General features: G+C 37.6%; 1 protein-coding gene across 1 annotated transcript in view; it reads left to right on the forward strand.

The window, feature by feature from the left end:
- The window catches only part of LOC115212065 (E3 ubiquitin-protein ligase CHIP-like), a 99,063-nt gene that overhangs the window by 20,337 nt on the left and 62,176 nt on the right, over positions 1-16,550 (forward strand). The window contains exons 2-3 of the mRNA XM_029780872.2: positions 6,505-6,703; positions 15,469-15,634. Of these exons, the coding sequence (XP_029636732.1) occupies positions 6,505-6,703; positions 15,469-15,634 (365 nt within the window). The remainder of the gene's footprint in view (positions 1-6,504; positions 6,704-15,468; positions 15,635-16,550) is intronic.

The raw sequence follows: 16,550 nt of genomic DNA on the forward strand, positions 1-16,550 counted from the left end.
CCTGTCTAGATATGTAAGTATATGCATTAGAAGACATACATAAAGCAAAACAGAAATCTGCACTTATACATAGATACAAAAATACCCTGTTGATGTTGTTGAAATTCTAATGAAGGAGCCTTGGATTTAGTTAGAAACCAGTTCTCTCCCTATTGACAAGAAATCTTAAAATAAAACTGAATAATGACATATGTACATACATACATACACACACTTACATATATACATACATATGGTTTAATTTATACAGCTGGTACCAAGAACATGGATGGCTAAATGAATCACTGCATACTGAATGGCTGAGAGATCAGTAGTTCAAATTTGGGTACTGGCACTACTTTGTACCAGTGTGCATATTCAAATCTATTATATAAAAGTCAATGTCTTTATATGTGTTCATGTGTTATACATTCAAAAACTGCTGCACCAATCCTAATGAAATTTGGAACACAAAATCCAAGCCTAGAGAGAAGGGTAATGCTGTGTGTTTCATACAATTTCATGGACCAAAATTACTGAATGGATCCTTATGATATTTGGAACTTAGATTCAATGCATAAAGGCAGGTATAATGCAGTATGTTTGGTTTGAATTTGAGATGGCTTAAAGGGGGCAAAATCCCCATGAAAATTTATAAATTTTCGATGTTGATGAAATTTCAACTACAAGTAATTGACACACATCAAGAAGTATTCTCAAAGCTTCCACTTCTCATGAGGATTCTAAGACACCCTAATGGGGACCTTAACTCCCAAATTTTTAGTCATTTTTTAATAATCCAAAACTACGTCAAAAGTACTGAATGTATCTTTATGAAATTTGGAAATTATATTCTATGCATAAGGGCCATAACCCCCATGAAAATTTTTGCTGTTGACGAAATTTTAACCATAGATATTAGATACAAATGAAGTAATATTTATAAAATTTCATCTTCTTAGAAGTTAGAAAGACCCCTCCATGGGGACTTAACATCCACAATTTAGTCATTTTATCTAAGCAAAGATGAATACAGTTGTACTCTTGGAAGCTGTAGGGTCACCTGAGCATAAAAGATGAGCATTATTTGTAATTCAATGGTACAACAGTGTAAGAGTTTGCTTTGAGATATACTTAGATTGTGATTTCTGCAATGTGGTACGTAAACTGTCAAGTAAATGAGAAGGTATCTTTGCCTCCACTGATTCAGTTGCAAAGTGTTGAGTAAAGTTATTTGGTTGCAGGCCTCCTTTCAGTCTTTTTATTATCACTGGGTCACACATAGTCCCCAGATGGTAACATTGATTTCAAGGCCTTCCCAGATGAGTGACTGGTTATTGAAAGACATTTATAGATTGTAAATTTCTGTCCAGTTACCATTCAGTATAGTGGTCATTTGCAAACTCCAGAGACGACACTTTCATTTCCCTTTAGCCCTCACATCACACAGTTGTTAATGTTTATTTCAGTTGGGTCATGCCCTTCCAATTGCTATAGATCCGTAATGCATCTTACAGCTGTGCATGTCACTTGTTTGGTGAGGAATCTTACATTGGGGAGTAGTAACAGCTAGGGTAGGGTAGCTGATTGCTTATTGTGATCATTCATTTTTTGGTTTCCTGTAGTTTTGCTCTCTTTTACAAACCCAGTGAACATACATATATTTCCTATTTCAAAGAAATTCATTCTCAACAATTCAACTTCTCTGGTTGACATTAAGACACCCACCCCTATAGGGGCCTTAACTTCCACATTTGAGAGCTCCATGACCTCCATTTTTCAGGAGCAAAATCCTTTTAATAGGTTCCATAAGACTGGAATTTTGGAATCTGCACATAAAGATCATTAGTATGGGATACATGTGTCATGATTAGAATTTTTTTTAGGGTATGTAAAGAGGGAAATAACCCTCATCTGCAATTTTGATGAAATTTGAATCATAGGTATTCTAGTTCATTAGAGAAAATATAACAGAAAAGTCTAATTCTTCAATTGCATGTAACATGGGCAATGCCGAATATCTCTGCTAGTAGTAAATAAGAGGAAAAAATAACACGAGGTGAAGTGGCGCTGAAAAATAGGAAACCTACAAAGGAAATATAAATATGTATATAATATGGCAAAATATTGTTATATAGGTTGGCAAAACAATATATGTATATATACAGACTTAGAGTAGACACCCATAGACTTAGATCTTATGAGACCACTGTATTCTCTGATAAGACTAAAAAATTATATAGAGTAAGCAATGACAAATACGCACAGCTTCTTAGCAACGGCATTTCACAAACATACAAGAGGGCTGCCCCTCAAGTTTATGAGGCCAGAAATATAGTGATTAAAAGGCAGTCGCCATATTTCAGTCCATATTATCTACCTCTGATGAGTGTAGGGTTACCTAACACTCTGTTGTACAAAACACTTCATCTATAAACTGCATAGTACAAAACACTTCATCTATAAACTGCATAGTACAAAACACTTCATCTATAAACTGCATAGTACAAAACACTTCATCTATAAACTGCATAGTACAAAACACTTCATCTCATGTTGTTCTGCAATTACTTTGACACCTGATGTGTGGCACACTGTGCACCAATTCAGGCAATGTTGATTTGATGGAGGGAGTGTGTTGATGTACAGCACATACATTTGATCACTATAGACGAATCATTTGTGCAGGTCATTCAGAGAAAATCTGAATGCTCATACATCATCTTTGACGAGAGAGCCCATGCATATATTTTATTTATTACACTATTGTATGACTGAGCGCCTTCGCGTCGATTCGATTCGTTTGGTTTCGTTTCGTTTCTTCTCTAAGGTGGTTTATATATATATATATATATATATATATATATATATATATATATATATATATTCTTTTACATGTTTCATATGACTGCAGCCATGCTGGAGCACTACCTTTAGTCGAACAAAGTGACCCCAGGACTTATTCTTTGTAAGCGTAGTACTTATTCTATCGGTCTCTTTTGCTGAACCGCTAAGTTTTGGGGACATAAATACACCAATGTTGGTTGTCAAGCAATGGCAGGGGGAACAAACACAGACGGAAAGACACACACATATAAATATATGTACATATATATATAATATATATACATGACAAGCTTCTTTCAGTTTCCATCTACCAAATCCACTCACAAGGCTTTGGTCAGCCCGAGGCTATAGTAGAAGACACTTGCCCTATATATATATATATATATATATATATATATATATAACACTTATTGGGTACATTTGACATAAGTCACTTATGTAGCACTACAGTTAAATAACATATTCTTTTATTCTTTTACTTGTTACACATTTGACTGTGGCCATGCTGGAGCACCACCACCATGAAGGGTTTTAGTCGAACAATAAACCCCAGGATGTATTTTTTAAGCCTAGTACTTATTCTATTGGTCTCTTTTACTGAACCGCTAAGTTACGGGGATGTAAACATGCCAACACTTGTTGCCAAGCAGTGATGGGAGACAAACACTGACAAAGACACACACACACACAGATATGTATGTATATAACAGGCTTCTTTCAATTTCTGTCTACCAAATTCACTTGCAAGGCTTTGGTCGGCCTGAGGCTATAGCAACAGACACTTGCCCAAGATGCCACTCAGTGAATCTGAACCTGGAATCAGGTAGTATGGAAGCAAGCTTCGTACAACACAGTCATGACTACCTATATATATATGTAATATTTAATACACAATTTATGGATTTAACTAATCTAGTGGTACTCACAACAAAACTCCTTCAGTGGACCAAGCTATAAACTGCATAGTAAACCAATAAAGAAGGGTGTTATGCATAGTCCTATGTTGTTGAAATCCAGTAAATCTAATTAGTAGTGATTATTTCTTGAGGGGTATATAAAATATAAAGAAAGTTAAGTGGTATGAGGTGAATGTTCATCTCATACCTCCTGACATATACATATATATATGAACGACTCTATTGGCCACAAATGTCCATTGGTGCATCTAAGAGGTTCCCCTTAGGGGTACAAGTCTGGGTGGAAAGTCGCCTTACCAGCAAAAACACAACCTAGGGTTGTTTTCATGGAAGACCAGCAGTCGCCCATGCATACCAACCTCCCCTCTCTATGCCACTGATGTTATCCAAGGGAAAGGCAAAGACCGATACTGCTTGGCATCAGTGATGTCGCAACTCATTTCTACAGCTGAGTGAACTGGTGCAACATAAAGTGGCTGGGATTTGGAAGGGCATCCAGTTATAAAAAACATGCTAAAATAGACCTTTCTGGTGCCATGTAAAAAATACCCAATCCAATTTGTAAAGTGGTTGGCATCCAGCCACAAAAACCCATGTCAAAACATAATGGAGTTTGGTGCAGTCCTCTGGCATGCCAGCTCCTGTAAAACCATCCAACCCATGCCAGCATGGAAAACGGACATTGAAAGATGATGATAATGGATGGTTCTCCTTGAGTGCAGCAAATCACATCACATGACCATACCAGTACAGTCTTTTCTCTTGTAAATTACATCTGATGCCTCTTAGGCCTGATTTTTTTTCAACACACACACACACACACAATGGGCTTCTTTCAGTTTCCATCTACCAAATCCACTCACAAGGCTTTGTTGTACATATATCTATTATATGAGGTTCCATTCAATTTTCATCTATCTATTTTACTGAAAACGCATTGGCTAGTCCATATCAATGGTAGAAAACACTTCTCCAAGGTACTATATATTAGGATAAAACCCAATACAATAAATGAGGTATCTATCCACATAGTCTCAGTCTTAACTGAGATGTTTATCAATATTTTGCATTTGCTTTAGTTGCAGTGTCAGGAATAAAAACCAAAATATTGCTATGTTCGACATTGCTGAGGGAGTGTGTCAGGGGTGTATACTGTCACTGTTTTTATTATGGTACAGTCCCTGAATAACTCAATCTTTGGGACCAGCTAGAGACAGAGTTGGCTGATGGATCTTGACTTTGTAGATGATATTGGTCTGCTCAGTGATACCACTGAAATCATGCAAGAGATGACAACAGGTCTTTGTGGCATCAACTCCCGACTTGGTCTCTGCGTCAAAAGCTTTTATACATAGGCGAAAATCAACCCAAACCCATCGACCTTAGCGAACAAAATATTGAATTTGTTGATTCTTTTACATACTTAGGCAGTAACACAGGCAGAAATGGAAAAGACTAGATTTGGTAAAGTAATGGCAGTTTTCCAAGAATTGAGATCAGTATTCTTTTATTTTTTTACTTGTAAGCCTAGTACTTATTCTATTGGTCTCTTTTGCCAAACTGCTAAGTTACAGAGATGTAAATGCACCAACATTGGTTGTCAAGTGATGTTGGAGGGACATACACACACACACACACACATACAATGGGCTTCTTTCAGTTTCCATCTACCAAATCCATTCACAAAGCTTTGGTCAGCCTGAGGCTATAGTAGAAGACACTTGCCCAAGATGCCATGCAGTGGGACTGAACCTGGAACCATGTGGTTGGTAAGCAAGCTACTTACCACACAGCCAAATTTCTTCTGTATGCATCTATTGTCATTCCTACAGCATTGGTTGCAAGTGAAACATGGAGGCAGAGAAGATTTGCAATATGGTAAATAATTTTTCATTGTCAGTGCCTTAGAAATCTTGAGATGAACTGGCCTAAGTAAACTGCAAGACACCATCACAGCCAAATGAAGGAAGCTGCCTGGCCATGTATTGCACTTACAATTGGAAATACCGACAAGGACAGTTGTTGAGTTGTCCGTTGAAGGAAGGAAGGATAAAAGAGAGGCAGTCTGGTGAAGATGTGACAAAGAACTGTACAGGAAGACTTGACTGAGATGGGTGTCACCTGGGAAGTTTGGCTCAGAAGGTACTGCCTGGAGAACTCTCATCACCTCATGCTCTTTGAATGAATGGAGATAACATCACATCACTTCACATAGATGTGCCTTTGTATCTGTCCCCTTCCTCTACTTGACAAACAGTGCTAGTTTGTTTACATTGCTATAACTTAGTTTGGTGAAAGGGACACATAAAATAAGTGCCACACTTTAAAAATATAAATACTGGATCCAATTTGTTCAAGGCTTTGCCCCAGCGTGGCCTTAGTCCTCTCACTGAAACAGGTAAAAAGTAAAAAGATAAGATGTGTGTTTCTTTATTTACCCACAAGGGGCTAAACATAGAGGGGACAAACAAGTACAGACAAATGAATTAAGTCGATTACATCGACCCCGGTGCATAACTGGTACTTAATTTATTGACCCCGAAAGGATGAAAGGCAAAGTTGACCTTGGCGGAATTTGAACTCGGAGTGTAACGGCAAACGAAATACGTCTACACATTTCGCCCGGCATGCTAACAGTTCTGCCAGATAAAGGTGTGTGTGTATGTGTGTGTGTGAGTGTACTCGTGTCATCATCATTAGTATTTCTAGCATGAGTTGATCATCTGATACTGATTGCTGCTGTTTGTTTCTTCATTTTCAGATCAAAAGCCCTAACACACCAACATTCTTCACCAATCGAGCACTGTGCCATTTGAAGTTAAAGCAGTGGGAACAGGCTATCCAAGATTGTCGACATGCTCTCGATATGGACAGATCACTTGTTAAGGGTCACTTCTTCTTGGGACAGGCTCTTGTTGAGCTTGGTTACTATGATGAGTCAATAGCCAGCCTAAAGAGAGGTAAGTATCATTTGAAATCTTGTTTTGTGTAAGAGAAATGATTTTGTGTCTGGCATTATTGCTCTTAAATAAATTAGAATGTTTATGTTGACAATATTTAATACTATCCATCATTACAATAATAATAATAATAATAATAATAATTATAATCATCAACTTTACTTCCTTTCTCCGTTATAAATGACAATGGATGTGGTGTCTCATGACTTGCCTTGTTCAGCTGTCTGAAATTCCTTGGAGACATTGTTCTCATGTTATTCTATCTCCTCCAGAATATTGGTAGTGTTCTGATCATTATCTAGAAAGTACAGAGAAACATTTTTATTTAAAAACTATCACAAGCAGTTGAAGGTTACATGTCATTATTTAACAGTTGTTATAGCAATAGGTTTTCAACATGACTTAGGTTGGGTTTGAACCTTAGGACCCATAAAGTTGGTGCTGAATTTGGTTCCCAGGGTGTGAGTGACTGAGATTACAACATACCTGCTGATGGGACACTTGTTCATTGTAGGGTTAACTTCCAGCTATTGTTGGGCTCATTTATAGCTTAGTAAACTGAAGCAAAATGAAATGAAGTGTTTTGCTCAAAAACATAATGCATTGCTTGGTCTGGGAATCGAAACCACAATCTTGTAATCATTAGTGCATTTCCCTAACTGCTGGGCCACATGCCTTCACATGCACCTTTCAAATATATTGTTTTATGCAAAGGTGAGTCAAGTAAAAAGATACTTATTGAGCAGCATCCCGAATGGTATAGGGAAGTTATTGCTGGATGGTGAAGAAAATACTATCTCTGCAGTGGTTGCTAAGTTATTCAGGTATTGATCTGTTGAGTTTGATAATCGTTCATGTTAAAGAAGACCATCAAAAATGTTCAAGGCCTTTAAAAGCTGTGTACTGTTGGAGGTTTCTGAAAATTCTTTAAAAATTGAGAACTGCTATAAGATATTTTGTTTTGATTCCTTCGATTAATCTATGTTTAGTGAGAGATTTGTGGATCCGCTTGCTTGAAATCCAATTTCAACCTTTCATAATAGCACCTTATTTTCTTTCTCAGCATTTTACTACATATCTTTACTGAGATGCACATCAGGTTTATTACTCTATAATGTACAGCTTGGCTTAAGTTTCCTTTCTTAGGGTATTTTAGCTCCTTTTGACCATTTAGTGTTTATTGCATACTTTTAATAGGAGCTCTTATAAAGCAACTCTTTTCTATACTTCAGTGAATATGTTATTGGATCAACATGCTTAACTGCAATGTGTCTGACAGGTGCCTTCCAGTTGTTGTTATTTGTTGTTTTTTTCTTTCTTTCTCACTTTATTTCTGATTGTTCTAGCTAACAAAATCCTTAATGGGAAGTTAATATCCAGAGGATTTTCACAGTTAGTAGCAACATGATTAATGTTTTAACTTTTAGTTGTACATAACCTACATTTATTATCAGCCCATGATTTCTGTCTTTTGTGTAGAAGGTACTAAGTGGGGATTTTAAAAATTTTATCGTGGATTACATGGAAGTAACCTTAAAGTTGTGATGTTATAAACTTATCTGTCATTCATTCCAGTCTTTTGATGTGGTTTATTCCTTCTGTAGCCTGAGTGTTTTGTTTCAGTTACCCATGTACAGTCTATTTTTTTGATTTTCTAACAATGTTCAATAGGTCTTCCCAATGTTTCTTGGAGAGAGAGATCAGTGTTTGTTTATATTTCATGTTTCTCTTCAGCTTCATTAACCATTGTCTTTTTGATGTTTCTATTTTTGTGCTTGCAAACCAGGGTGCGATAGTTTCTGTCCTTTTTCTTTCTCTGCTGAAGATGCTGCTTTAAGGTTACAAACCCAGGTCTCAGATTTATACAGATTTAAGGCCACACCAGCACTTTTTGAATGGGAAATGTGATTTAGCTATGAAGCTGTTGCTGTTGAAATTCCTAGTAACATGTAGTTTGTGAATTCTTGTGTCCATCTCATTGCTTTCTTGTAGTGACCAGTTTGGAAGGCTAAATGTCTGAATAGGCACATCAAAGGTGTTGTGAGTGAAATGCTTGTTGTAGGCTGACCATATTCTCTTTACTCTTTTGAGTAAAAGTGGCATTGTCTTGCTTTTTATGCTTAATTATTTGTGGCGAGGATACAAATTATGTATGTCTTATCACCAACAACACATATTCAGACTCATCAGATTTCATCCCAATGTTTAATGTTATTTTAGCACGGTGAAAGAGGTTGGTGTTCTGTAAGTATGTGCAAGGTAAAGTTGGATACAAAGCTGATAGAAAATACGGTAACTTTCTGTTTTGATATACTGCTAATAAAGCCATCATCAGATCACTTCATACTAGTTTATTTATATATATATATATATGTCGGTGACATGTAAAAAGTACCAACCAATCGTGGCCGTTTGCCAGCCTCCTCTAACCCCTGTGCCGGTGGCACATAAAAATCCCCCACTACACTCACGGAGTGGTTGGTGTTGGGAAGGCCATCCAGCTGTAGAAACATTGCCAGATCAGACTGGAGCCTGGAGCAGCCTCCTGGCTTCCCAGACACCGGTCAAACCATCCAACCTATGCTAGCATGGAAAATGGACATTAAACGATGATGATGATATATATAAAATTAATAGAATGAGATAAAAATCCAAGGCTGTGAAAGATTTCAGAACATTTATAAATAGGTCTAACAGCTGTTTCCAGGATATTTTATATATCCCTTCATCGGAGACGGTGTGAGAAAAGGGTTAAGCAATAGTTATTCTAGAGAAGAAATAGAGAGTGAAGTGGAGGAATGAAAACAGACGTGAGATATGCAGGGATATTGTATCTGCAGATCCATTATTTAAGCAGAATGGTATACATATGTTTCCTGTACCTTGTGTGTAAGTTCCAATAGTATTTAAAAGAAAGTAAGAGAAGAAAAGCAGAGAGAGAGAGAGAGATAATAAAGAAATGAAGAGAGGCAATGTGTACTGGTTAGTGGTCAATCAGGATAAATTGATAGAAGGAATGGGGAGGTGAGGGTGATAGAGAGAGAAAGATATGAGAGTGTAAAGAGATGAGAGGGTAAAGAGTAAAGGAGTGTCAGGTATGTAGTGATATAGCCGAAGTGAAGGGCAGAGAGAGAGGGGGTTAGGGGTAGTAAAATGGTGGAATGAAGAATTTGGGAATATAGGTTAGGTTGCTTAGAGGACAAGTCAGTGCTTAGTAGTAGAAGAATGTATATATATGTGAAGATGTATACACATGCATATATTAAACATGTATATGGATATTTACACGAATTAACACATATGCATACAAAACTCATGTATGTTACATGCATTCCCGTATATACACATTCATTTGCATCTAATTTTTACGTATATAAAAATTCTTGCATACATAGAGGCATGCATGTAGGCCTGCAGATGCGCATAATTGTATGTGAGTGTACACATATATATATATATATTATATATATATATATATATATATACATACACACATACACACATATACACGTACACATACAGAAGCAGGTATTTGTAAATATATCAATATCCACACATACTCGTATATAAATCAGTGCTTATATAAAATATCTATACCTAAAATCACATATATTCACATGCACCTGCTTGCATTCCTATAAGTGCATACATATGTATGCATATATATGCATACATACTCACATACATACACACACACTATTCTATTTGTATTGAGGTCTTCTTTTAGTTAGAACTAGTGTGTATTCTCTCCTTAATTGTGTTATTTTCTACATGGGGGTACAGTTCATAGGACCGTCATCACACCACTGTACAGTCAACTGGCTTACATGTGCACACATACATTTTGTTGGTATCAAGGTCTTTTTTAGCTAGTACTAGTTATTATGTATCAGGCTGAGTAAAAAGTAAGCAACGTTTTGAAACATGAAATTCATCACAATATATTTTGACAATGCGGAAATTTTATTCATCAAAGCTAGTATCATTACAATCGACACAGATTTGGCAATGAGTTACAAGTTGGTTTATTCCGCTAACATAAAAATATGGAGTTCTGGAGCTGATGAACCCTTTGAACACATTTTCAGCATCGGTTTGATTTTTGAACTCCTTCTCTTGCAGGAAACCATCAAGGTGCTTGAAAAAGTGGTAGTTGGTAGGAGAAAGATCTGGGGAATAAGCTGGGTGGGGAAGAACTTCGTAGCCAAGTTCCCTCAACTTCTGGAGCGTCATTAGTGAAACTTGTGGTCGAGCATTGTCATGAAGAGTGATTGGCCCTCTTCTGTTGACCAGTCTGGAATGGAGGAGTAGCAGTTTTTCGTTCATTTTGTCAGTTTCATGGTAATGTGTTTCTGCAGTAAAGGTTTTTCTGAGTTTTAAGAAGTTATAGTGGATGAGTCCAACAGCACACCACCAAACTGTCACCATAACCTTTTTGAAGAGCTCGTGTTTAGGGAAGGTTTTCTGTGCTTCATTTTGGTCCAGCCATGGCAAAGACCATTTTTTTTATTATTGTACAGATCCATTTTTCATTGCAAGTTACAATATGGTCAAGAAATGGATTGGTCTGGTTATGGATAAGAAGCTATGAGCAAATTTCATATCTGTGCATTTTCTGATTTTCGTTCAAATTGTGTGGTACCTATTTGTCGAGCTTTTTTTGATTTTCTGATCACATGCAAATGGTTACAGGCAGTTTTCTGGCTAACTTGAAGTTCTTTTGCCAGTTCTCGAGTGGTTTTATGCGGATCTTTCTTAGTGATGGTCTTTAATTGACCGTCATCAATGACAGATGGGTGTCCACTATGTTCATGATCTTCAAGGCTCCAGTCTCCACTGTGAAATCATTTAAAACATTTTTGACCTGACCACTCACTGGTCAATTCCTTCCCCAAATATTTTGTTGATTGTGTGTGCATGTTCAGCTGCTTTATGTCCCTTTTTGAAGTTTAATAGTAAAATTGTTCAAATATCACGCTTTGGCCATTCCATTTCAGATGATTGTAACAACGGGGAAAAAAATTTCAGTGTTAATTTATTGATGCATTTGGGTATGTCTGCATTATCAGACAATTGCAACAAAATGTTTAAAAAAATTCAAAACTCTGTAAAAGTCCAGTACAAATTCTTCATGGCTCAAAACGTTGCTTACTTTTTACTCAACCTGATATAATTTTATGAAGGTCTTAGAATTACTTTTTAACAAATTTCATTTGCAAGGCACTGGTCTGGGAAATTCTTGTGAATGGGACAAACTGTAGTATGTTTTAAAAAAATTGAAACAAGTGCTACATGTGCTGGGTATTATTGACTGACTGCTCATTGCATGTTTGTATATTTGTGTGAATATTAATATTAGCATGCTGGGTGAAATGCGTAACCGTATTTCGTCTGCCGTTATGTTCTGGGTTCAAATTCTGCCGAGGTCGACTTTGGCTTACATCCTTTCGGGGTCAATAAATTAAGTACCAGTTACACACTGGGGTCGATGTAATTGACTTAATCCATTTGTCTGTCCTTGTTTGTCCCCTCTGTGTTTAGCCCCTTGTGGGTAGTAAAGAAATATATTTGTGTGAATATGAGTGTCTTATACTGTTTTCTGTGTGTCTGTGTACTCTGGTTACTATTTATTTAGTGCCTGTAACTACTATGTATGTATGTGTTGTTGTTTAGCCCCAGGTCAGCCTGGGTAAGCCTTTGAGCATATTTCTTGAGGGTAACTGAAGGCATATTGCCAGAGCTGGTTGCCTTTTTGGTTTGAATGTGACCAGATGTGTTTTTTTTAAAACTTGATGTATATGCATACATGGTGGTGAAACTAGTGAAGGGAAGGTTTGCTCATGCTTGTGCATCCTTTCAGGGTCGATTAAATAAGTACCAGTTACGCACTGGGGTCGATATAATCGACTTAATCCGTTTGTCTGTCCTTTTTTGTCCCTTCTGTGTTTAGCCCCTTGTGGATAGTAAAGAAATAGGATTATGTACAAACTAGAGTTGGATGCGAACAAGCAGAAAATATGAAAGCTTTCTATATGGGTTTTTAAAGCTTACTGGGCCATCATGGTTGAAGAGTTGTAAAGCAACTTGGCAACCTTGGTAGAGATCCTTATGATGGTAAAGGACCATGAGGGAAAGGACAGCTTGTAGGGTTGTATGATGTTCAAAGGCATCTTTTGCAGGAGCACTAGTTGCAGGTAAAATTTACTGAGGTGGTAGTGTTCTGGAAGTTTACTTTTCTCCAGACTCTGTAGGCAATGTTCTCATCTGTACTGCTGCAGTGTAGCTAAGGGTAAACCTGTTTGGAGACTGAGTTAATGATTTTGTTTGTGTGAGGGATGTGAATAGATATTTCTAAGAGGGTGATTTCCAATTTTTTTTTAATTACCCTGTGGCTGTGTGATAAGAAATTTGCTTCCCAACCACATGGTTCTGAGTTCAGTCCCACTGTGTGGCACTTTGGACAAGTGTCTTCAACTATTGCCTCAGGCCGACCAAAGCCTTGTGAGTAGATTTGGTAGACGGAAACTGAAAGAAACCTGTCGTATATATATATATGTGTGTGTGTGTGTGTGTGTTTACGTCCCTGTAACTTAATGGTTCGGCTAAAGTGACCAATACAATAAGTACCAGGCTTAAAAGAAAAAAAACACAAGTACTGGGGTCGATTCAATCGACAAAATATTCTTCAAGGCAGTGCTCCAGCATGGTCACAGTTTAATGAGGGAAACGAGTAAAACATAAAAGATTACTATTTGTTTTTGACGAAAATTAAAAAAAAAAAAACCTCTCCACCGCCCAATCATGCGGGAATTACCTCCCTTGCATTACGTCGTCGACTCTATCACAGCGTCTACATACACATACGCACGCACACATTCACGTTCTCTCGTGCTCTCTCATCCGTTATGATGTATTGTCACCAATCCTTTTCCTTTTCTATGCTTTGTTATCTACTTTCTATGTACTCTCTCACACTCATATACTCTGTCATGTGCTTTCCCATGCACCCTGTCACTGTCTTATATACTTTCACTTTCTCCCCCCAAAACTGTTGATCCAAGTTCAGTTCCTCTCAAAGACTCCAAAGGCTGCTACATCTCTGTCACTTGAACAACTAGATGTAGCAGCCTTTTGAGTCTGCTGTGATGAGTCTACAAATAAACACACAAAATATCTAAGGGTATATTTTTTTCTTCCTCTGAAGAAATTATGCTCAGCTCTGCCCTTAATCGAAACAGCTTTAAGGGAGAATGATGGATTTGTTGCTGATAATAAACTCTTATTAACTTCAATATCTCCATTTTCTTATTCTTCATTTGCCTGATTATAAACTATGGTTTACATATAAACCTATTATTTTATGGATATTAATTTTTCCCCAAAATATTAGGCGTTGAACCAGTATTTCCTTGGATGACACCATCCCTTCATGAAGCTAAAATAACCTCTGATTGAAAGACCTATTGAGTCAAGTATGTTAACACAAACATCAAATGAAAATTGAATGGAAATAGTAGTTAAGACACCCGTGCTGGTGACATGTTAAAAGAAAAGCACTGTCCGAATGTGGCAGATGCTAGCGCCGCCTGATTGGCGTCCGTGTCGGTGACACGTAAAAGCACCAACCGATTGTGGCCGTTTGCCAGTCTCCTCTGGCCCCTGTGCCGGTGGCACGTAAAAAGCATCCACTACACTCACAGAGTGGTTGGCATTAGGAAGGGCATCCAGCTGTAGAAATACTGCCAGATCAGACTGGTGCCTGGTGCAGCCTCCTGGCTTCCCAGACCCTGGTCGAACCGTCCAACTCATGCTAGCATGGAAAACAGACATTAAACGATGATGATGATGATGGGTTTCTTTCTACCAAATACACTCACAAAAGTGTGGTTGACCCAAAACTATAATAGAAGATGCTACTTGCCCAAGGTGCCACACAGTGGGATCAAGCTCAGAACTATGTGGTTGGGAAGCAAACATCTCATTCCATAATGTGTGTGTGTATACCCTTATTTGTCAGTATGTGATGATTGTAAACAAGCATCACTGTTATATAAGTGGTGTTCTTCATTTCCAGTTTTTCCCCCTCCAAAATATGTCTGGTCATGGGGAAATATTACCTTGTTTGGAACTGGGTGAAGTTGGCAACAGGAAGGGCATCGCTGTAAAAAATCTGCCTCAATAAATTCCTTCCGACTCATACAAGGATGGACAAGAGTGCATTAAACAATGATGATGATGAATCCAACACAGTGTGCAAATAAACTAATTACATGTATTGGGTGTTAGTGACTGACTGTTTGTTGCATGTCTGTGTTTGAGTGTCTTGGTTTGTACTTATGTTCTTATAACTGTTCTCTATGTATGTGTTGTTTATCTTCTGGTCAGCTCTGATTGAGCTGACCAATGATGAAAGGTATTCTAGCCAAGACTGTGCTGCCTTCTTAAGAGTATTTAGGAATACATTATCCAGTGTCTGTCCATTTTCCAAGAGAAGATGTGATGCGATGTGATGAAGATTTGGCTGGCGTATCTAGTTGTTCAAGTGACCAAGATGTAGCAGCCCTTGGAGTCTTTGAGAGGAACTATCTTTTAATGTCACTGTATGAGTAGGAAGTATCTGAGTGTGTATTAATGAGGTGTGTGTGTGTGTGTGAGAGAGAGAACAGGTCCTGAATTTCTCCCCCTACTGCTGTACAATATTTATCTGATGGCCTGTGTTGGCTGTAAAGTAATTAATATTGTTCTTGCTATTGTCTTTGTTTCAGCTTACGACCTTGCCAAGGAACAGAGAATGAACTTTGGAGATGACATTGCAAGTGCTCTCCGAAGTGCCAAAAAGAAACGGTGGAATGTCATAGAAGAGAAACGCATCCAACAGGAAATAGCACTTCAAACCTACCTCAACAGACTGATCTCTGAAGAGCTTCAAAGGTAGGTCTTTTGCTACAGGTGGTTGTTGTAGTAGTAGTAGTATTCTGGATTGTTTTTGTTTTGAAACTGGTGTAGTTATCATGGTGTTGAGGTTATTGTGATGGTGTAGTTTTGTTGCTGTTCAACTCCAGGTCAGCCCTGATCTAGAAAATCTACAAGGTGTTTCTGTCATGGTCATCTCTTCTTTATGTTCAGGCACATGTCCATCTAAAATAATTAATTTTTTTTTAGTTTTGTAGAATGTAATTTGAAGGAATTTTGGTTGCTCTTTCCAGTAGGTTGAGTGGTCTCATTGTAGCTTCTGTATTGGCTTATATAGTTTTGTTATTGTTGTGATATAGTGTAGTTGTTGCTATTGTGTTGGTGCAGTTAATGTGGTAGTGATGGTGGTTGTTAACATGAAAGGAGAAATAACTTTTATAAAGAATGGCATGTAATCCAACATGTTTGTTGTTGTTTTGAAACTACAGATCAGACAAATGACTAGTTATAAACCAGAGATCTATTTTACCAGATTTGTGCTGCTGTTGTAGAATGGACGGTTATCCTGTGCATTCTGTTATGTAGTTGGAAATGTTTTCATGAGTTGCTTTTATTCCTAAAATCACGCTAGTTTTGTATGCCTACAAGTTCTTAGTTATGTAAAGAGGTATGTAAACTATCGCTGGTGATGTATATCTCATCATAACGTTTGTTGAACTGTGTAGAGGTTGAGGTATTATGTGGGTGGTGCTGTAGAAGTATCTGGACTGAGTGGGATGGATATTGGTTTTGAGAGTGGCTTTTACTGTGGATTTAGTGAGGGATACTGCGTGTTTGGGTGTGATTGTACATATAGTGGTAGGAATAGGGATGGTCAGAGCTTGCTTTGCCAACTACATGTACTCCTCACATGATAAGGTAATCTTTTATTTTG

The sequence above is a fragment of the Octopus sinensis genome, linkage group LG5, assembly GCF_006345805.1.
Source record: "Octopus sinensis linkage group LG5, ASM634580v1, whole genome shotgun sequence".
In the NCBI taxonomy this organism is placed as follows: domain Eukaryota; kingdom Metazoa; phylum Mollusca; class Cephalopoda; order Octopoda; family Octopodidae; genus Octopus; species Octopus sinensis.